The sequence below is a fragment of the Podarcis cretensis genome (genome assembly GCF_951804945.1).
Source record: "Podarcis cretensis genome assembly, chromosome: 16".
In the NCBI taxonomy this organism is placed as follows: Eukaryota; Metazoa; Chordata; class Lepidosauria; order Squamata; family Lacertidae; genus Podarcis; species Podarcis cretensis.
The window spans coordinates 23790926-23814559 of record NC_137186.1 but is presented as its reverse complement, the minus strand read 5'-3'; the positions used below and the strand labels follow the sequence as shown (position 1 = coordinate 23814559).

At 47.6% G+C, this 23634-nt stretch overlaps 1 protein-coding gene across 5 annotated transcripts in view; it reads left to right on the top strand.

Annotated features, from left to right (window-relative positions):
- Positions 1-20242, top strand: part of BICDL1 (BICD family like cargo adaptor 1) — a 65408-nt gene extending 45166 nt beyond the window's left edge. For 4 of the 5 annotated variants that reach the window (XM_079956721.1, XM_079956722.1, XM_079956724.1 and 1 more), the window contains 3 exons: positions 2900-3030; positions 12421-12541; positions 19692-20242. In XM_079956721.1, the coding sequence (XP_079812847.1) occupies positions 2900-3030; positions 12421-12541; positions 19692-19892 (453 nt within the window). In that variant the 3' untranslated portion in view covers positions 19893-20242. Of the gene's footprint in view, positions 1-2899; positions 3031-12420; positions 12542-12841; positions 12953-19691 lie in introns of all 5 variants that reach the window. The other variant, XR_013833778.1, reaches the window with a different exon arrangement.
- The last annotated feature ends 3392 nt before the right edge of the window (positions 20243-23634 follow it).

Below are 23634 nucleotides of genomic sequence, written 5' to 3'. Positions count from 1 at the left end.
TTTATAGATTTCTTCCAATCTTCTGTAAATCTCTGGTCCCGCAGATTTCAAATCTTTCCTTTCATTTTATCCAATTCTGCGTAGTCCATTAATTTTGTCTGCCATTCCTCTTTCGTTGGCGCTTCCCAGCAATTTAGTTGCATATTACCCTGACTCAACTCCTTGGAGCTCATTTGTTTTCTGTTGCTGGTTTGAGGTATCATGGAATTACATAGCTTGTTTACATCGTTTCAATCTTACTGTCCAGTTAAAGAGAGGAGAGGCTTATGGCTCTTTCAGTATTGCTGGACTACAACTCCCAAAATTCCCCCTGATGCCTTGGCCAAGAACATCTGAAGGGCCAGAGGTTGCCCACCCTTGGTTTAATTTTTGTTTGGGGATATCGTACACCAGTTTTGGTTCCTGAGATTGAGGAACAGGTTTTTCCTCTATATTTGGATACAATTGGACAGCATTTTGAATGGTGGACTGAACCTTTCAAAAGCACAGTTGTTTTAACCTCTGATTTCAAAACTCCACTAATGTTTGTTTCTTAGAATTTCCAAGCAGAGCTGGGCACAAGTATATTAATAAAAAAAGAGTCGGCCTGGAAAGGTAGACTATAAAAACTGATAAGCATCAGGCCTCTGAGAGAGGACCCGCCAATGAAAGCTTGCCCATTAGGGTGAATGGGGGTCTGTCCCATCAAGCTCAATCTGCCCTCAGCCAGGCTCACCTGCCTATTTTCTCACCCAAGAGAAAGTCACTAAAGAGTAACCTAGTCCAACCCTCCACAATGCAGGAATCACAACTGAAGAATCCCTGACAGATGGCCATCCAGCCTCTGTTTATAAACCTCCAAAGAAGGAGAGGGCACCACTTTCCGAGGGAGTCTGTTCCACTGTCAGACAGCTCTTACCATCAGAAAGTTCCTCCTAATGTTTAGTTGCATCTTGAGAAGTAGAGACATCACCTTGCCAACAAAGGTCCGTATAGTTAAAGCTATGGTTTTCCCAGTAGTGATGTATGGAAGTGAGAGCTGGACCATAAAGAAGGCTGATCGCCGAAGAATTGATGCTTTTGAATTATGGTGCTGGAGGAGACTCTTGAGAGTCCCATGGACTGCAAGAAGATCAAACCTCTCCATTCTGAAGGAAATCAGCCCTGAGTGCTCACTGGAAGGACAGATTGTGAAGCTGAGGCTCCAGTACTTTGGCCACCTCATGAGAAGAGAAGACTCCCTGGAGAAGACCCTGATGTTGGGAAAGATGGAGGGCACAAGGAGAAGGGGGCGACAGAGGACGAGATGGTTGGATAGTGTTTTCGAGGTTACCAGCATGAGTCTGACCAAGCTGCGGGGGGCAGTGGAGGACAGGAGTGCCTGGCGTTCTCTGGTCCATGGGGTCGTGGTCACGAAGAGTCAGACACGACTAAACGACTAAACAACAACAATGTTTATTTGGAATCTCGTTTCTTATATTTTGAATCCACTGGTTCCAGTCTGAGCTTTTGCAGCAGCAGAAAACAACCTTGCTCCATCTTCCATCCCCTTAGTCTCGGTGTTGCCCTTCTGGGCACAGCAGGGAGGAAGATGGAGACAAAAGTAGATTTGGTTGACTCTTGTCTTTCATTGGCTCTGGCACCACCTACTGTTGGGCATCCTTGCCTTCTGCCACACCAGTCCCAATGGGTGCCAACTGCCCCTGGAGCCTGAGGAGGGAGGCCGGCAAGGAAATGCACTGGTATTTGTGCCCAGTCCTGAATCCTATACAGTGTTACCTCTGGTTACGTACTTAATTTTTTCAGGAGGTCCGTTCTTAACCTGAAACTGTTCTTAACCTGAAGCACCACTTTAGCTAATGGAGCCTCCTGCTGCTGCCGTGCCACCACACGATTTCTGTTCCCATCCTGAAGCAAAGTTCTTAACCCAAGGTACTATTTCTGGGTTAGCGGAGTCTGTAACCTGAAGCGTATGTAACCCGAGGTACCACTGTAATCCGCTTCCCCATGTTCCTGTGAACTGATCATTCTCTATGTGTAGCAGGACTTTGTTGTTTTTGTTATCTCTATATATTAAATGGGTTTAAAACCCACTCCCCTCTTCCCCTCCCCAGCTATACTTTTTCCTTCTGGATCCATTTATGTGTTGTTGTTTTTTGATTGATTGATTGATTGTAAATCCTTAAGGAACATGGACACGTATGTGTGCACACAAACTTAATTCATTTTAAATTAAGCTGCTGTTATATTTGCTGAGCCTAACAGTAGGAGATAAGCCCTAAATAGATAGAGAAGACTAGCTGCAAAAAGTAAGCAAAGCTATGTGGTCCTCAAAACTCTGCAGCGGCCAATTTTCAATTTCTCTTGCCACTGAGGGGTGGTGCTGAGGACATGATTTTTGTAGTGTTTCAGCTAGCTGTGGTAACCACAAATTCTGTATTAGTGACCTTGAAATGTTCAAAAATCTTGATGTGGTTCCTTTCACTGATGGGAATTACTTAAAAGAGCCTCACTCTAACCTGGTGCCTTTCAGATTGTTAGCCAGCACCGACGAGAGGACCATCTGTCTGGTTTAAAAACATGAGGTTTGAAAACCAACATGATGGCTTTTTCAAGTTTTTCTCTGCTGTAGGTTCTTTTTAGGAATTTAAGGTTTCAATATTTATTCCTACAGCCATGTTGTCTGGCTTACATAAAACCTCCAGAATGCAGTGTCTCAAGATTGCGACCATTTTTGTTCTTGTCTCCCCTCTCCCCCCTTAAAATACCCCATTTATAACTGTGGTTGTGATATGACAAGCACCGCTCCCTATCCACGATCTTTTCCTTGCGGCACCTTCAGAGTGGTCACTCCAGTCCCTTATTCTTGCCATTCAGTGAGTGGCAATCAAAGGTTAATTTTTCTTCTGCTTCTTATCAGGTGACGCTACTGAGTGTAGAGATGACTTCCCTGAAAGAGGAACGGGACAGACTCCGGGGATCAGTAGATGATAAGGATATGAGCGAACAACTCTTGAAGGCTATCAGGGATCGGGATGAAGCAATCGCCAAGTAAGCTGAATTATTTTTTAAAGACGTGTGGGGTTGTGACCCCCAGGGAGAGGGGCAGCTACATCATGATGGCTTTCTGTGTGACAAGAAGCTCAGTAAAAAGTCAGCCGGGGTGGAGAACCAGTGGCACTTCAAACGTCATTGGACTCCAACTCCCATCATCCCCAGCCAGCATGGACAACGGTCGGGGTGATTGGAATTGTACCTCGGAATCCTGGAGGGCCACAGGCTCCCCAGGTGTGATGCAAAAACACCACTGTTCTTTTCTACAAAGGGAAAGGGACCCCTGACCATTAGGTCCAGTCGTGGCCAACTCTGGGGTTGCAGCGCTCATCTCGCTTTATTGGCCGAGGGAGCCGGCGTACAACTTCCGGGTCATGTGGCCAGCATGACTAAGTGGCTTCTGGCGAACCAGAGCAGTGCACGGAAATGCCGTTTACCTTCCCACTGTAGCGGTACCTATTTATCTCCTTGCACTTTGACGTGCTTTTGAACTGCTAGGAGCAGGGACCGAGCAACGGGAGCTCACCCCGTCGCGGGGATTCGAACCGCCGACCTTCTGATTGGCAAGTCCTAGGCTCTGTGGTTTAACCCACAGCGCCACCCGCATCCCTGTTCTTTTCTATAGAGAATTTGCAGTCCTGCAGAGCTGGGGAACATAGCAGGTAGCCAGATACAGTGTATATCAAGCAGATGCAAAGCCTCCATCATGCATGTGAATGTGCGTTGTTTTGAATCCATGGAGAAGGGCAAAAACAAAACCCCAAAATGCAGAAGAATTAATCTGCTGATTAGTTTAATTATGTCAGCCTTCCCTAACTAGGTGCCCTCCATAAGCCCCAGCCAGCGCAGCCAATGGTCAGGGAGCTGGAGTCATAGCAAACTGCCTTATATTTACACCTTATACCATTGGTCCCTCTAACTCAGTATTGTCCACGCTGGTTGGCAGCAGCTATTTAGAGTTTCAAATGGGGGATGTTCCCATCTCTACCTGGAGATGCCAGGAATCGAAACAAGAGACTTTCTACATACGGAGCAGATGTTCTACCACTGAGCCACCACCCTTCCCATTTACAGAATATTACAGCTTATCTGGGTCTCATATCCTTGGTTAGTTAGGGACCTCCTCTGCATGCACAGACAGGCTCTGGCAGATTGAGTGGACGATACCAATAGTTTGTCCAACGATCAAGAAGATGATTTCCGCACAGGCCGTAGAGTAGATGAGAGGCAGATGGGGCTCAACAACCTGGGAAGGTAGCCCATCTAGGAGAAGGAAAACTCTAATCCTAATGCTCTGCTGCCTTATGGGATATTTTCAGGAGAAAAAAGATCTAGAGTGGAGTTCCTGAGACAGTTGGGTGGTGTCTTGTATACTAAAGTGGTGCTTCAGGTTAAGAACAGTTTCAGGTTAAGAACGGACCTCCAGAATACTTGCCCTAGAGTGAAGGCCTTCTGGGAAATGATATATAATGAGTTGAAAAAGGTATTTAAGTATACCTTCACTAAGAAACCAGAGGCCTTCCTTCTGGGCATTGTCGGCCAGAAGGTGTTAAAGAAGGACCGAACATTTTTTATGTATGCAACAACGGCAGCAAGGATACTTATCGCTAAGAGCTGGAAAACTCAAGATCTACCCACACTGGAAGAGTGGCAGATGCAGCTGATGGACTATATGCAACTGGCCGAGATGACTGGCAGAATTCGAGACCTGGGAGAAGAGAGGGTTGAAGAAGACTGGAAGAAATTCAAGATTTATTTACAAAAGTATTGTAATTTGGTTGAATGCTAAGAAGGATGCTAGATCATAAATAATTGCCTACCATTGAATTAGATTTGAAATTTGACGATAAGTGAGATTGAGGAAAATATAAAATTTTTGGAGAATTATTAGATTAAATTAATTGAATGAGATATAAGAATGTAAACAAGATGATAAATTGCTGGAAAAAGTTTACAATGATGCAAGTGGGAGCAGGAGACGTGAGGGAGTCCAAAGAGGCTTTGAAAATATGTTATGATACATGTTATATTGTGTATTATTTTTGTATTTTGTATTTAAAAAATCTCAATAAATATTTATTAAAAAAAAAAAAAGAACGGACCTCCAGAATGAATTACGTTCTTAACCCGAGGTACCACTGTACAGCCCAGGACCTCCATACACACTGCCCAGGTTTTGCACCCCAGGGAAGTCATGTTTGGCTTGGCTTCACCCCCAAAGGCACACTCCATTGTCTGAGACAGATGGATGCCAGCAACAGCAGCTTATCAATAGCCTTTGGGCAGATCTTAAGCCATTTTGCCTCTGGACCAACCACACTGATGTACAGGTAAAACTCGGAAAATTAGAATATCATGGAAAAGTCCATTTATTTCAGTAATTCAACTTAAAAGGTGAAACTAATATATGAGATAGACTCATGACATACAAAGCGAGGTATGTCAAGCATTTATTTGTTATAATTGTGACAATTATGGGGTACAGCTGATAAAAACCCCAAATTAACAATCTCAGAAAATTAGAATATTGTGAAAAGGTGGAGTAGCTATTCAATCGATAACACCTGCAATGGGTTCAGTAGGAAGCACAATCATGGGGAAGGCTGCTGACCTGACAGTTGTGCAGAAAGCCATCATTGAGACCCTCCATAAGGAGGGAAAGCCTCAAAGGGTAATTGCAGAAGAAGTTGGATGTTCCCAAAGTGCTGTATCGAAGCACATTAATGGAAAGTTATGCAGAAGGGGAAAGTGTGGAAGGAAATGGTGCACAAGCAGCAGGGATGACCACAGCCTGGAGAGGATTGTCAGGAAAAGACCATTCAAACATGTTGGGGACTTTCACAAGGAGTGGCCTGAGGCTGGAGTTAGTGCATCAAGAGCCACCACACACAGACGGATCCTGGAGATGGGCTTCAAATGTCGTATTCCTCTTGTCAAGCCGCTCCTGAACAAGAAACGACATCAGAAGTATCTTGCCTGGACTAAAGGGGGAAAAAAGAACTGGGCTGTTGCTCAGTGGTTCCAAATCCTCTTTTCTGATGAGAGCAACTTTTGCATCTCATTTGGAAACCAAGGACCCAGAGTCTGGAGGAAGAATGGGGAGGCACACAATGCCAGATGCTTGAAGTCCATTGTGAAGTGTAGATTTGGGGATCCATGCCATCAGCTGGTGTTGGTCCACTGTGCTTCATTAAGTCCAGGGTCAACGAAACCCTCTACCAGGAGATTTTGAAGAACTTCATGCTTCCTTCTGCAGACGAGCTTTATGGGGATGCTGACTTCATTTTCCAGCAGGAATTGGCACCTGCCCACACTGCCAAAAGTACCAAAACCTGGTTCAGTGCCCATGGGATTACTGTGCTTGATTGGCCAGCAAACTCGCCTGACCTGAACCCCATAGAGAATCTATGGGGCATTGCCAAGAGAAAGATGAGAGACATGAGACCGAGCAATGCAGAAGAGCTGAAGGCTGCTATTGAAGCATCCTGGTCTTCCAAAAACACCTCAGCAGTGCCACAGGCTGATCGCATCCATGCCACGCCGCATTGAGGCAGTAATTGATGCAAAAGGGGCCCAAACCAAGTACTGAGTACATATGCATGCTTCTACTTCTCAGAGGTCCAATATTGCTCTATTTGCAAGCCTTGTTTTGCTGATTTGATTTAATATTCTAATTTTCTGAGATGGTTAATTTGGGGTTTTCATCAGCTGTATGCCATAATATCACAATTATAACAAATAAAGGCTTGACATATCTTGCTTTTCATATCATGAGTCTATCTCATACATTAGTTTCATCTTTTAAGTTGAATTACTGAAATAAATGAACTTTTCCATGATATTCTAATTTTCTGAGTTTCACCTGTATAGCTGTCCTTACAGAGCACTGGTAAGGTAAAGGTAAAGGTAAAGGTACCCCTGCCCGTACGGGCCAGTCTTGACAGACTCTGGGGTTGTGCGCCCATCTCACTTAAGAGGCCAGGGGCCAGCGCTGTCCGGAGACACTTCCGGGTCACATGGCCAGCATGACATCGCTGCTCTGGCGAGCCAGAGCCGCACACGGAAACGCCGTTTACCTTCCCGCTGGTAAGCGGTCCCTATTTATCTACTTGCACCCAGCGGTGCTTTCGAACTGCTAGGTTGGCAGGCGCTGGGACCGAGCAGCGGGAGCGCACCCCGCCGCAGGGATTCGAACCGCCGACCTTTCGATCGGCAAGTCCTAGGCGCTGAGGCTTTAACCCACAGCACCACCTGCGTCCCTATTACAGAGCACTGGTAGGAATGCCCAAACAATACTGTTAAATCTGTCTTTTTAAAATTATTGATCTATTATCCTAATTGCCACTCAGTGGTGATTTAGCCTCCTTGCCAGTTACGAACATAGGAAGCTGCCTTATTCTGAGTTAGATCATGGGTACACCTAGCTTAGTTTTGTTTATACCAACTGGCAGTGGTCCTCCAAGATTTCAGAGGTGTCTCTCTCCTGTCCCTAACTGGAGAGGGTATGACTTGAACCTGGGACTTTCTGTATGCAAAGCAGATGCTCTCCCATGGAGCTATGGTCCTTTCCCCAAATATAAATTATTTCTTATATAAATATATTTATATTTCCCCAAATATAAGATAATTTCTTATATTTGCCATACACAGGGACACAACCAGATTTGTATTGGGGGAAGCTATGCAATGGCTCAGTCTCCTTATTTTCAAGGACTCTGTCACATCATCACTCAAGGGGACCTTTTCAGCACGTAGAACAGGAAGCATACAGATCTCTGTTTAAAGAGCCATTGTAGCGCTGCCACCTGTTGGCTAAGGGAAGGAACTGCCAACTGCTGAGTTTTGGATGCAAAAGGCAGCTTTTGATATTTTAGTATGTGTGTGGGTTACTGGCTCTCCTGTATCCATGGAAACCAGCTGCCGTTCTGGGGCTGTACGAGTCCCAGTGTTTTTAATATTCATTCAGCAGTAAGGGGATTTTGCAATGCAGGACGTACTTGTTCTGGTCGTCTATCTTGGAAGCCGCAGGTGTATTTTGCTGAAACGTGACCCGTGATATATCTTAAAATACAGATATATTAATTTAAACAAACCTATCCCTCTTTCCAGGCTCTGGGATGGTTCAAGGCAGCAAACAGGTTTAGCTTTGATTCCAGTACTGTTCCACATAGGGGAAGATCTGTAACTCAGTGATAGAACACCTGCTTGGCATGCAGAAGGTCCCAAGTTCCCTCAAATCCTGCTGCACTCAAATCCTGCTTGCAGACTTTCTGTATGCATCTGTTTGGCCACTATGTGAACAGGATGCTGGACTAGGTGGGCCACTGGCCTGGTCCGGCAGAGTTCTCCCTTTATGAAGCAGAAGCTGTGTGGCCACCTGTCAGAAATGCTATAGAAGTGGAATTCCTGCGTTAACTGGGGGGTTGGGCTTGATTACCTTTGAGGACCTCTTACATCTCTATGATTCTGTGAAATGCCATGTACAGTGGTACCTCGGGTTACAGACGCTTCAGGTTACAGACTCCGCTAACCCAGAAATAATACCTTGGGTTAAGAACTTTGCTTCAGGATGAGAACAGAAATCACGCGGCGGCAGGAGGCCCCATTAGCTAAAGTGGTACCTCAGGTTAAGAACAGTTTCAGGTTAAGAACGGACCTCCAGAACGAATTAAGTTCTTAACCCGAGGTACCACTGTACGCAAGTTCACCCTCTTGTATTTCATACAATCCAGTACAGGTACTTTGGGTTACAAACACCCTGGGTTACAAACTCTTTGGGTTACAGACTCTGCTAACCCGGAATTAGTACCTTGGGTTAAGAACTTTACCTCAGGATGAGAACAGAAATCGTGTGCCGGCGGCAGCAGGAGGCCCCATTAGCTAAAGTGGTACCTCAGGTTAAGAACGGTTTCAGGTTAAGAATGGACCCCTGGAACGAATTAAGTTTGTAACCAGAGGTAAAGGTAAAGGTAAAGGGGCCCCTGACCATTAGGTCCAGTCGTGGCCAACTCTGGGGTTGCGGCGCTCATCTCGCTTTACTGGCCGAGGGAGCTGGCGTACAGCTTCCAGGACATGTGGCCAGCATGACTAAGCCACTTCTGGCGAACCAGAGCAGCGCACGGAAATGCCGCTTACCTTCCCGCCGGAGTGGTACCTATTTATCTACTTGCACTTTGACATGCTTTCGAACTGCTAGGTTGGCCGTTTACCTTCCAGCCAAAGTGGTACCTATTTATCTACTTGCACTTTGACGTGCTTTCGAACTGCTAGGTTGGCAGGAGCAGGGACCGAGCAACGGGAGCTCACCTCGTCATGGGGATTCGAGCTGCCGACCTTCTGATCGGCAAGCCCTGGGCTCTGTGGTTTAACCCACAGCGCCACCTGCGTCCCACAACCAGAGGTACCACTGTATAGTGATCACCTCCCCTGACTCCCTGGGCCACTTTTGTTAGCGCAGTCCTTATAAAGGCCCCCAGCCTTCCTTCCCCCTCTCAGTCCTTCCTCTGTTCTGCTTCTACAATGTTTTGAACTCTTTTCAGCCAGATCAGTGGGTGGGTGGGAGAGGTCTTTCCAGGCAGCCTCATCCCCAATTTGTAGAGGACCATCTGTGTGCTTCCAGATTAGGTACCTGTTTATTGAGCACTCATCCTGATTGGTTTGCAAGAAGATTTGACTGCAGTGGCATTCATTCTGATTTGTTTGGTGGAGTTGGCTGATGTTATGTCAAAGCAAGCATTGAACCACATTTTCTGGGGCATTTCTTTGTCTCTTTCCTTATCACAAAAAGTCGGATCCTTTTGGGGAAGAGGGTTTGTTGCTCAAGACCTCCCAGCAACAGCAATTGTGTGGCTTGAATTGGCTGGTGAATTGGCTGTGTTTGGATACCACTCAAAAGTAGGGACAGCCTGGAAGCACCCTCGGTGTAACAAGGTATGCCATCTTTGTGAAAGGCAGGAAGCAGTGGCACAGCCAACGGGAGGCAGCAGAGGGGAGCATGATGTGCTAAAAGGGAGAAATGTGCCAGGTTAGTCTGTACAGTGGTACCTCGGGTTAAGTACTTACCGTATTTTTCGCTCTATAAGACACACCAGACCACAAGTTCTTGAAGGAGGAAAACAAGAAAAAATATATTCATAGAATCATAGAGTTGGAAGAGACCACAAAGGCCATCGAGTCCAACCCCCTGCCAAGCGGGAAACAATTCTGAATCTCAGAAGCCAGAACAGCATGAGGGATCGCTGCACAGTGAAAGCAGCAATCCCTCTTGCTGTTCTGGCTTCTGGGATAGCTGCGCAGCCTGCATTCACTCCATAAGACGCACACACATTTCCCCTTACTTTTTAGGAGGGAAAAAGTGAGTCTTAACAGAGCAAAAAATACGGTAATTCGTTCTGGAGGTCCGTTCTTAACCTGAAACTGTTCTTAACCTGAAGCACCACTTTAGCTAATGGGGCCTTTCACTGCCGCTGCACGATTTCTGTTCTCATCTGAAGCAAAGTTCTTAACCCGAGGTACTATTTCTGGGTTAGTGGAGTCTGTAACCTGAAGCGTATGTAACCTGAAGCGTATGTAACCCGAGGTACCACTGTACTATTGCAAGGGAGCATGGGACGCATGCCCATTTTGGGCTGAGCCTTATAAGCTTGCTATCTACCATGTCAACTAAGTGTCAAGATGGCAGATTTTTTGGGGGAGGGGGGGTCTATGCAGCAGTATCAGCAGCTCGGCCCACCCAACCTAAGACGATCCTGCTGAATCAGGCCAGTATCTCATCCAGCATTCTGTTCTCACACTGGTGAACCAGACATCTACAGTAAGCCCAAAATCAGGACCTGAGGAACCAAAACTCTGCCCACTTACCGTATTTTTTTGCTCTATAAGACTCACTTTTTCCCTCCTAAAAAGTAAGGGGAAATGTGTGTGCTTCTTATGGAGCGAATGCAGGCTGCGCAGCTATCCCAGAAGCCAGAACAGCAAGAGGGATCGTTGCTTTCGCTGCGCAGCGATCCCTCTTGTTGTTCTGGCTTCTGAGATTCAGAATATTTTTTGTCTTGTTTTCCTCCTCCAAAAACTAGGTGTGTCTTATGGTCTGGTGCGTCTTATAGAGCGAAAAATACGGGTATGTTTCTCAGCAGCGGGTATTCCAGGGCATACTGGCACCCAACAGTGAAGGATAAACATAGCCATCGTGCTAGCCTTTAGTAGCCTTCTCCTCTATGAATTTGTCTAATCTTCTTTTCAATCCACCCAAGTTGGTGGCCCTCGCTGCCTCTTGCGGGAGCTAAATCTATAGTCGGAATGATTCGTTGTGTGAAAATGTCCTTCCTTTTGCTTGTCCCGAATCCTCTGAGGTTCCGCTTTGTTGAATGTCCTGAAGTTCTAGTGTTATGAGAGAGAAAGAAAAGCATTTTTCTGTCCATTTTCTCCATCCTTTCAACCTCTGACACTGGGCAGGATATGGGTCCATAATATTTAAATCCACTCTAAAATAGTCATCTTTCTACAAGAATTAAATAGCTGAGGAAGAGGATGGTTTGCCTTAATTCAGGGTTTCCCAAACTTGGGTCTCCAGCTGTTTTTGGAGTACAATTCCCATCACTCCTGACTGCTGGTCCTGCTAGCTAGGGATGATGGGAGTTGTAGTCACTTATTGTGGAGTTTTACATTGTACCATTAGAATCTGTATTTAAATGTTTTGTGATTGTAATGTTCATGTAGGGGAAGCCAGATGTTGCCCTTCATATCTGATATCTCTCTATCTATCTATCTGTCTGTCTATCTATCTATCTATCTGTCTCTTACTGCCAACTTCGGCTTCTAAGCAGTTTACGTGTATAAAAATTGATTACATAAGTGTGAATATATAAACCTTCCTAAATAAAGTACATGATAAAACAACCCCATTAAAACATGCCGTAATTAAGTAAAAAAGTAAATTTTCTTACTTTTATGTCTTGATGTTTTCTTTTTCTTTTTCTTTTGTATTTAACTCTTCTATACTTACCTTCGTTGTACATTTGTATTTTAAACCAATAAAGGTTTACCATGAAGAAAAATAAATAAATAAAAATAAAACATGCCGTAATTAAAATAGGAAGAGATCAAGGAAAAATAGTAGTCACATCTTCAAAAGCTAGCAGAAGGCCAGTTGGACTTACAACTTCCACGAGACCCAGCCAGCATGACCAATGGTTAGGGGTGATAGGAGTTGGTGTGCAATGACATCCGGAGGGCACCATATTGCCTTCCTCTGTGTTCACGCATGGACCGTCCTTTATTGTCCTTGAATTGCCACGTTGCTCGGGCTGTTTCTAAATCCAAAAAACAAGCAATGGCAGAGGGTCTCCCAAGAAATGAATTTGACCGTCTTCTGCTTTTGCTTTTCAGGAAGAACGCTGTCGAAATGGAGCTAGCCAAGTGCAAGATGGACATGATGTCACTGAATAGCCAGCTCTTGGATGCTATTCAGCAGAAGCTCAACCTTTCGCAGCAGCTGGAGGCGTGGCAGGTAAGAGGGAAAGGAGAGCATGGAGTAGCAGCACAGAGCCCTCCTCCCCAGCCCCTATGCTCTTAAGTCAGAAATGCTTTGCGGATTCTACCAGAAGTCCCTTTTCTGTGTGTTCATCCTGATTCACTTGCCTAAACCTTGCACAGTGGTGACATACATGCATGTGTTTTTGAACTAGGCCTGATTTTCCTACTTCCCTGTGATCAACACAAACCTCCCCCTGGTTGACCTTTTCCCACCCCAGTTCTCAACTTCTCCGTCTTCTCCTCTCTCTCTCTCTCTTCTCTCCTATGCTTCCAGTTTGCTTCCTCAGGCCTTTTTACAATATGGCTCCTTTGGTTTCTGATCTAGTGTGGCCTTTCTCAGTTCCCGTAACAACAGCTTTAGTCGTACACCCCTCCTGCCTTTAAGGTGAGCGCCCACCCACCTCTCTCCTTAACCACCTCATCCTGTTTCATCTCATCCCAGTTCAGTCTCACTACATCCTCCGGGGGGAAAGAATGCAAACATCTCATAGGCACCCACAGAATCAACTCTGTGGGCACGTCGCTCTTCTCATCTTCCATGAGCATGTCACAGTTTCTCTCTCTCTCGTCTCAAAAGTACCTTTCTGAATTTGCTTGCCTGTCTTGTGGACTAGTGTCTCTCTCTTTTTTAAACACATGCTTTCCTTTCCAGAGCATGGACTTGTAGTAACAGTGAAATATACTCGGAGTCGAGTGTGGATTTCATGCTCTTCATTCAGCTCATAGTAGCAAGGAATGAAAGTTCCCCCAGAATGTCTGCTTTATATACATTATTTACACAATGGGCCGCACGTGACTGGCTAATTCCTGGATTCTCCTGTAGGCCAATCAGGTTGCGGATTCACTTCCACCTGGAGCTGGATTGGGTGGCTCCTGCAGACCAACCATACTGCTGCATTGTTCTAGAACCAATCAGACTGCTGCATTCTGAATCCTATTGTTCTAGGACCAATCAGACTGCTGCATTTGGATCCTATTCAACTCAGTACATAACAAACATCTTGCATTATTATTATTATTCCAGCAGTTAGAATGCAGAAGCATAGATACCTTCAAAGGTGGAGGTGTAGCATAGCCATCATGGCTAGTAGCCATTGATAGCCTTATCTAGTACTATTTTTCTAGAAAAAGAGGTGCCAGAACTCACCATGAGTGTCTCCCTTGTTCTATTAGAATGGCAATGGGGACCACCTGAGAAGTGCCAGAACTGAGCCCAGGCCTTATTCTCCTCAGCGAGGTTATCTGATCCTCTTTTAAAGCCATCCGAGCTGGTGGTCATTCCTGCATCCTGTGCGAGGTCCCTAGTTTAACTGTGCCCTGTGTGAAGAAGGTCCTTTTTCAAAATCTATCCTGGCCCAAAAGGCCCAAAGAGTCTAAAGAGGGTGGGGGAGGGGGAAAATGAACTAGAAATTGCTGGTGAATTTAATTCACATTCAGTTCACCTGGCAATTGTGGGGAAAAAACCATAGTTTTTAAAAAACTAATTCAGTAAACTTTGTTAAACCACACTAGTTCATTCCAAGCACTGTTTAGAACTAACTCACTGAGCTCCAGGGTGGGGAGCTCTTGATTTCCATGCAGAAAGTCCCCGGCATCTCCAGGTAGGGCTGGGAAAGCCCTATATCAGGCTTCCTCAACCTCGGCCCTCCAGATGTTTATGGCCTACAACTCCCATGATCCCTAGCTAGCAGGACCAGTGGTCAGGGATGATGGGAATTGTAGTCTCAAAAACATCTGGAGGGCCAAGGTTGAGGAAGCCTGCCCTATATCCTAGAGAGCTGCTGCCAGTCAGTGTGGATAATATTGAGCTTCATGAACCAATGATGATTTTTCCTCCAAAGACCAAAGACCACCAGTGTGGTGTAGTGGTTAAGAGCAGTAGATTCGTAATCTGGGGAACCGGGTTCACGTCTCCGCTCCTCCACATGCAGCTGCTGGGGGACCTTGGGCTAGTCACACTTCTCTGAAGTCTCTCAGCCCCACTCACCTCACAGAGTGTTTGTTGTGCGGGAGGAAGGGAAAGGAGAATGTTAGCTGCTTTGAGACTCCTTCGGGTAGTGATAAAGCGGGATATCAAATCCAAACTCTTCTTCTTCTAAGTGGTGTATATGGTTCTTCCATTTAACATCTTCTTCTCACAACAACCCTGTGAGGTAGGTTAGGCTGAGGGACTGTGATCAGTGGTGGAGGAAGAGGAGTGCGGGGGGAGCACACCACCCCCGGCAGCGCGATCCTGGTAGGGTGCCATCGTGGCTGCCCCCCCGCCTGCACTGGGTGCCATGCCGCCACAGGCACGTGCCACGCCCCCAGGCAGCATGCCACGCCCCCAGGACGCCTGTCACGCCCCTGTGGGAGGCGTGTCACGCCCCCGGGATGCGTGCCACCCCTGCCACCACCTGCTCTCTGCGCCCCCCACTCCTGGTGCCAGACCATGAAGCTCTGCCACTGACTGTGATTGGCCTGAGGTCAGCAAGTGAGCTTTGTGGTGGAGCAGGCATTTGAACCCAGGTCTCCCTGGTCCCAGGGACGTGGGTGGTGCTGTGGGTTAAACCACAGAGCCTAGGACTTGTTGATCAGAAGGTTGGCGGTTCGAATCCCTGCGACGGTATGAGCTCCCGTTGCTCGGTCCCTGCTCCTGCCAACCTAGCAGTTCGAAAGCACATCAAAGTGCAAGTAGATAAATAGGTACCGCTCTGGCAGGAAGGTAAACGGCGTTTCCGTGTGCTGCTCTGGTTTGCCAGAAGCGGCTTAGTCATGCTGGCCACATGACCCAGAAGCTGTACGCCGGGTCCCTTGGCCAATAAAGCGAGATGAGCGCCGCAACCCCAGAGTCGTCCGCGACTGGACCTAATGGTCAGGGCTCCCTTTACCTTTACCTCCCTGGTCCCAGTTTAACACCCTAATGACTACACCGCCACTGGTGCTGTGGAGCACTTTGCTCGGCTGGCAGAGAGATGCATGTTGTTTTGTTTTGGCCCCATGTGCCTCTCTCCCCAGCAAGATGACTCATAATCACAAGCTGAAAACATTGTATAATAAGAACGTGGAATGGAGAACTTCAAACCGCTCCTTTTCTTCCTGTTTAGATCAGCCCTTTATTCACAGCCATGACGACAGGGATCTTTACTTTCAGTGTACAGTAGTACCTCGCAAGACGAATGCCTCGCAAGACGAAAGAGTTTTCCGTTTTTTGAGTCGTTCCGCAAGACGAATTTCCCTATGGGCTTGCTTCGCAAGACAAAACGTCTTGCGAGTTCTTGCTAGTTTGTTTCCTTTTTCTTAAAGCCTCTAAGCCGTTAATAGCCGTTAAGCCGCTAATAGCCGTGCTTCGCAAGATGAAAAAACTGCAAGACAGACGGATTAATTTCGTCTTGCAAGGCACCACTGTAAAGGCCAAAGCAAATGGGTCAAGCATCTGCTTTGCATGCAAAAGCTCCCAGGTTTCAGTCCCCAGCATCTCCAGGTAAGGCTGGGATAGACTCCTGCCAGAATCCCTGGAGAGCTGCTGCCCATTGCTGCTTATATGAGCACTGGCCCGTAGCTCAGTGGGAGAGCAGGTAGGGATGGAAAAAGCCCCCCCTTTCTGAAATCTTGGAAAGATATGGCGGACAGTACTGAGCCAAATGGACCAGTGAACCAACTTGGTGTCAGGGGTCCAGTTTCCCCATCTGAGGCGAAATGGGAACATGCTGTGCTGCAGCCTTACTTAGCTGGGTTGTTTGGTGGTGGTTACAAAATGGAGGCGATGGCGGGTTCCAGCGAGACCTTGTGCGCTCCGCAGTATCTCACTGGAAGCCAGCACTGCTTCTTGGCCAGCGGAGGTGGCAGAGTATACATGGGGTCTCTGCTTCTTTGGTTTCTGCTGCCTGAGGCAGCTGCGTCACCCTCCCTCACGGGTGGTCCATCCCTGCTTCGTATATCTCTATCGCTGTGCACCCCCTTCCTACAAGCAGCCCCTCCAGTCTCTTCCATTTGAATTTCCCTCTCCTCTTTCTCTCCCCAGCTTGTCTTGCCTTCTCCAGCCCTCACTTCTGACTTGATCGCTCAGTAGAAATGAGAACAGCTAGGCCTCTGCTCCCAAGACCACAACAACTTGCTTTAATGCAGGGATGGGGAATCTGTGACCCTCCAGATCAGGGGTCAGCAGACTTTTTCAGCAGGTGGCTGGTCCACTGTCCCTCAGACCTTGTGGGGCGCCAGACTATATTTTGGAGAGAAAAAATGAACAAATTCCTATGCCCCACAAATAACCCAGAGATGCATTTTAAATACAGTGGTACCTCGCTTCAGGTTACATACACTTCAGGTAACAGACTCCGCTAACCCAAAAATAGTGCTTCAGGTTAAGAACTTTGCTTCAGGATGAGAACAGAAATCGTGCTCTGGTAGCGTGGCGGCAGCAGGAGGCCCCATTGGGTGCAAGTAAGAAGGCAGGCTGGCAGGTGAGGGCTGGCAAAGGGCAGGCTGAGATTGGTGGGATAAGAACAGGTTCAGGTTAAGTACGGACCTCTGGAACGAATTAAGTACTTAACCCGAGGTACCACTGTAAAAGGACACATTCTACTCATGTAAAAACATGCTGATTCCAGGGCCGTCCACAGGCCGGATTTAGAAGATTGGGCCGAATCTAGCCCCCGGGCCGTAGTTTGCCTACCCATGCTCCAGAGAAATACCTTTCAAGTGACCCAGAAAAAAGGGGCATTTCGTTTTCTCTTGCGAGATCTTGGTGGCCATTTTGGGTGCTGTGATCTTGTAAGCTCTCGTGCTACGCTCTTGCCTCAAAAAAAGCACTTTTTTGGAGAGCGAGTGAGGTGCAGGTCACATGACTCCCCTGGGAGTGCATCCCGGAAGATGCATGTCTTGGTTTTGCATCAGAAAAAGTTGGAAGAAATGCAGATGTTGTTGGACTCCCAACTTCCATAATCACCAGCCAGCATCAGGGATGATTCGTAGTTCCACAATCTTGGGAGGTCCACAGGTTCCACATCCCTGCTGTTGAAGCCTGAAGAATCTTTTGCATGTCTTCTTTTTTAAAAATAAATCACTTCCATTATTCTTTGGGGGGCAGGGGTATTCTAGAAATGAACCCTTCCTTGGCATGCTCTTTGAAATTGCTAGGCCAAAGGGGATTTGCATATACAGTGGTACCTCTGGATACAAATGGGATCTGTTCCTGAGCCCCACTCGCATCCTGAAGCGAACGCAACCCGCATCTGTACACGCGCCGGTCACAATTCACCACTTCCGCGCATGTGCATGACGTCATTTTGAGTGTCTGCGCATGCGCGAGTGGCAAAACCCGGAAGTAATGTGTTCCATTACTTCCGGGTCGCTGCAGAGCGCAACCCGAAAACGCTCAGCCCAAAGCTACTTCAACCCAAGGTATGACTATAGATCAGGGTTTAGCAACCTAAGGCCCAAGGGCCACAGGTGGCCCATGGGGGTCGTTTAACCGGCCCATGAGCCACCCCCAAACTGAGCCGCCTGCTTAGTGAGTCCCTGCACTCTGCACTAAACCGGTGCAGCGCAGCATGGGGACTCGCTTCTGTGGCACCGGAAATCACGTATGTGCAGATGCCAGAAACTGCAGGCGCGCTCACTCTCACACACAATCCAGCCCATAGCGGGATCTCCACTGGAGTGAACCGGCCCAGGCTAGGTAATCCTTGCCAGCCCCTGATATAGATAGCCAATTGGCTGCTTACCAGACATGTAAAACAGTGGTGGCTGGTGCCTTTTGAGACTGGTGGAGCGGCAGGCAGGGAGCCCGACAGTAGGTGGCGCCAGAGCCAACGACGGTCAGAACCAACTAGTTCTAGGTTTGTTCCCATCCTCCTCCCTGCTGAGTTCTACAAGGGCAACAAAGAGACTGAGGAGGAAGAAGCAGCTGGCAGGCAAAGACATCCCTTGGACTGGGTGCAAGTAAGAAGGCAGGCTGGCAGGTGAGGGCTGGCAAAGGGCAGGCTGAGATTGGTGGGATAATGCCCTGGTCAGCCTAATGGACCAGCCTCTCTGCTGATTTAAGATGAGGCCTCAGAGCTAGGTGACTGGCTATGTCTGTTTTACTGATGCTGGGGTGATATGGTAGGAGTGAAGTGTGTGTGTTTGTGCATGAGTGCACACACGTCTTCGCTGTGTCCATGTGCATTTGATGGTTGTTCCTAGCAACCGAGCCCTTGCTGTGATGATAATCCATGTGTCAGATGGAAATTCTTGTTTCTTTCCTCTTGGCTTCACTGATTTCTGGTTAATAATGATTCCCCCCAACCCTCCTTTTAGTGCTAGAGTCTGCTTGTCATGCAGCTCATTCCTCACATTACATAAGCCCCGAGTGCAAAAAGCTTTGATGGCTGAGAGAGAACTCATGGCAAGATTCTTGGAGCTATTTCACCTCAATTTAGCATTTAAGTGATCTATAGGCACCACAGTTTAAATAATGGTACCCAAATGCCCTTTGCCATGATGCACAAGGAATATGTTTCTGTGCCGAGGCAGAACTTAGTATGCCTATCTGTGTATAATATTGCTACCACTAGTACTGCTTCTACTACTACTTTTTATTATTAGACATTTTTAGCCCACTCTTCAGCCAATAAAGGCTCCCAGAGCAGCTTACAAATAATCAGTGGGAAGACATGTTCTCACAATCTAAGAATTCATGACACAAGAGGAAAACGAGTTAGGGAGGGGAGAGGAGAAAAGCAGGCTCAGGCCCCAGTTATTAGTTACAGATATGAGGAATGGGAAATAAAATTGGCAGAGGAGGCAAAAGTTGCTGGTTTTCAGTTGTGCCAATGTACAGAGTCCGATCTCTCCCTCTCCTGCTGAGCTCTCTGCCTACGGGAGCGCTGTGTTTGTGGAGGCTGGGCTGCCCGCTATTCTGAGTTTGTGACTTTGTTTGCAGAAGCTGGCATGGCCATTTATTTATATGGGTGGGAGGGAGTAAAAGAGAACATTTTTGGCAGCATGATTGAAGGGAGAGGGGGGCCCCAGAGCCTGAGGATGGCCAGGTTTTGCTGCTTCTCAACCTTCTCAGAATTTGGCCCCTTTATGTTTGTTTTATCCCTCCTGCTCTCTCCTTGTCCTTCCTGTTAACAGCGTTCCTTCTTTCCTTCCTGCTGCAGGATGACATGCAGAGGGTCATTGACCAGCAGCTGATGGACAAACATCCAAAGGAGTGGAGCCAGCCCACCTATTCCTTCTCCAGCGGTCAAGGAGCAAAGCGGCGCACTAGACCCTCCCCCTTGCTGAGGCCAGAGCAGCAGGGGTCAGAGCCCAGCGGGGCAGAAGGGAACCGCCTCTTTTCTTTTTTCAAGAAAAATTAATTGGACAAGAGCAACCACTCTCAATTCCTTTTTTCCCCTTCCTTTTTCCTTTTTTATTTTTATTTTTTGAGATGAAGGATGCTGGAGAGAGATTCAGCAAGCCCAGCTTGTGATGGATGACGGTCTCCAATTCCAGTCACAGATGAAGCCGCCAAAAAAAACACACGAAAAAAAGGGGGGCAAGGAATCCCGTCCCCCAACCCTTAAGAACACTGCACTAATCTTGCAGGCTGCGTGGTCTGAACTCAATGTTTACATGCGTCATAGTCCAATCGCCGGTCTTCTGCGCGATAGCAATTGAAAAGGACACTCTTTGATACCTTAAAGCAACATGATAAGAAAACACACAACCTTCAGGGTCTCTTGTTAGGTCCACTCTGTTTCTGCTGTGAGTAATCCAGATGTCTTAAAAGTCATTCTCTTCTGCAAAAGAGGAAACTTTAAAGGACCAGTTGAGATGTAGGAGCCAAGGAAGGGCCGGGGGCCGGGGTGGGGCGGATGGGGAAGAGAGAGAAAGGGGAAAATACCCATGCATTTTATTTGCTGAGTTTCCATTCTTTTCACCAGACCAGAGGGCACCAGGTTGGCAAAGGCGGGCCATGCTTATCTGTCCATTTCTCAAAAGTGAGAGAGAGAAAGAGAGCAGTCGTGGCTCCTGGTTTGGGCAGAGCCAGGCAGAACTCAACAGATGGAGGAGTGTTTGTGCTCTGTCCTGGTCTATCTCAGGGTGGGTGACTAAGCAAAAATGTAAGCACACTGAAGGCAGTTCAGCTTCCACGTCAGCTCTGTTCCCCTTCCCAGAGGTTGTGGCTGCAAGGGAATGGGCAAGTCTCTAGCCAGCTGGAAGTTGCAAGTATGCTGCAGCAAGAGTCCAAGGGGGGCAGCTGCTCCTGTGCCTAAATAAGCACCATACCAACAAGCAGAAGAATCCCTGGACAAATCCTGCTGTCTCTGCTTGTGAGAACCAGAGCCCAGGTTTTTGCAAATCCTTGGAATTCACAGTATTCCCCCACCTCCCCTCCCAAGTTTGTCCTTCAGCAAAATGAGACCACTTGCTGTCTTCTAACCTGGCCACGTGGTGCTGTCCAGATCTTGTTGGACTACAGTTCCCAATATCACGAACCTTTGGCCATGCTGGCAGGGGCTGATGAGAGTCCCAACAAGATCTGGAGGGCACCATGCTGGCAAGGGCAAACGGGTACCACCCTGCCCTGCTACTGACAGAGAAGCTGCACCAGCCTCGGCGCCAATTTTGGGAGAGGTCTTGCATGTAATCCTGAAATCAGTGCTAATGCCTGTGCTGCTTCTCTGCTGGCAGTGGTCTGCCCACAGGGGTGCTGCCTTGGGGGCTTTTGCTGCCTGAGGCAGTGGCCTCACCCCACCAGCCCTGATGTTGGCTATCCCTGCCTAGGTGCTAAACCCCACCCCACCCTTGCTGCTATTGTGAGGTTAAATTGGGAGTGAGGCTCATGGAATAATAGAAGTGACAGGAGCGTGGTGTTTTCACAAAGGGGGAGCTGTTGAGACTTCAGTCTGATCCTCACTGACTCCCAACCAGCATGGTCAATGGTCAGGGATACTAGGGGTTACAGGTTCCTCACCCCAGCATAGGTGAAGCCAGATTCCATCTTTTCTTGGCATGGTAGTGTTCTAGGCTAGGGGCAGCCAACATGATGCCCTGTGGGTGCTGTTGGACACCCAATGTCTTGACTATTGGGCCTGTTGGGAATCCATCAACAGGTGCAGGGCAGCAGATTTAGCTATCCCTCTTTGAACTGGAGGAATGTTTGGGGGAGCTCCAATCTAAAAGTGGCAGAGCTGAGATGCAGGTGGACTTCATGAGAACAAATCCTTTTCCAACCATAGACAGTAGGTGGTGTATGAATGCCCAGTCTGCTATTATATCTTCTCTTGGCCCTCCAAAAACAGGAACCCAACTCTTGCACCTGCTGCAGATGCCCTTCACAGCTGGAGCAGCCATCAGAAATCCAGCTAAACTTGTCCAATATAGATTTAGACTGAGTGCACACTATACATTTGAAGCACATTTCCCCCTTAAAATTCTGGGCACTAAAGTTTAAGAGTTTCTGGGAATTATAACTCTGTAAGGGATAAACTACAGTGCCCATAATTATTTAAGGGAAAGAATGTATTTTAAAGATATAGTGTGTTACAGCCTTAATCTGGTAACTGGCGGTTAGAGCAGAATGCTTGCAAGGGAAAGACAACTGGTTATGAAAAGGATGGGGAACCTGTAGTCTACTGGCTGCTGTTTAACTACAGTTCCCATCATGCCCTTAACTATGGGGTTGATGGGTGCGGCAGTCCAACATATGGAGGACCGTGGGACAGATAGTGCTGGTTTATGTAGAAAGGAATCCCTGCGCTGTGAGTTCTATTACACCAGGGTGGGGAACCTGTTGTTACTGGAATCCCATCTGCCCCCAGCCAGCCTGGCCAATGGTCAGGAGATGATAGGAGTGGTAGTTCAGCAATTTTTAGCCCATGGGTTCCTGATCCCTGCATTACACCAGTCTGGAAAAGAACCCGAGTGGCAACATTCATAAAGGTATTCTGGTTAAAATAGTGTGTAACAGAACCTGTTACCTATATTCATACACTGGTTTGGCAGACAGCATCCTTGAGCACTGTGGGTCTTCCTTTTGAGTAAAAGCATGCATAGGGTGAGGCTGAAATCTTAGGGGGGGGGGGAAAGCAGCGTCTTTCCTAAAATGTGATGCACCATATTTTGCCGCCTTCTCCTGCAAGGTTAGCTGCTGCCCATTGCATTGTGGGATACTGAACTGAAAGCAATAGAGAACAGGGAGGGCTGGTCTCCCTCCCCCACCTTGAGAAACCTGACAGCCACACTTGCAGACTTGATTCCAGGAGTTGCCAGTCCCCCACCCACGCTCTCTGTTGAGCATTGCCATCTGTCATAACAGCACAGCTCCACGCCCCCCCCCCCCAGCCACATCATATTGTGATATTATTGAACTACACAGCCAGGGGTGATGGAGCTCCATTAATTTGGGAGAAGCGGGTGGCTGTAGAGCAATTGCAAGGAGCCACACTGCCCACTTTATCTCCCCCCTCCCTGCATTAGCTGAGAATCCTCACTAGGGGCATCAGTCGTGGTATCACTACCTAAAGATCAGACCAGACAAAACATTGTACAGATTCATTTAGTTAATTTTTGCACCTAAAAGTACACCACTCTATATTTTGGAACAGGAAAGGGAAAACTGTGTCCTGTGTCCCGTTCCACCCCCCACCCCCCATTCTGGGGACTGCAACTCCCATCAGTCTCAGCCAATGTGATCCAGCTGGAGTCTAACAACAGCCCAAGGGCTGCAGTCGTCCCCCCTGTGTTTTAGAGCCTGGCATGTGTTTTGCCTGTAAGCAAGAGGCAGACTGATAACGCAAGAGGGGCACCTGTAGAGCCTCTGGCTCCCTCCATCATTGATCACTGCCAAGTAGCTAACCTTTCCTTAGGAGGAGCAAAGAAAGCTGCAGTAAAACAGTGGCAGGAGAGAGATGGCCCACAGCTCCTGTTTTCGGCTCTCTGGGATCCTTTTCAGCTTTCTCTGGCTGTGGGTTGGGCAGGCTCAGCATTGTCAAGAAGGAAGCAGAGCTAGCAAGCCCCATGCATATACACTTCACACGGGAGGTGCAATGGGCCACCAAGTCTATTGCCTATAGCAAAAAAGAAAGTAATGGGGGGGCACATCAGGATCCAGAG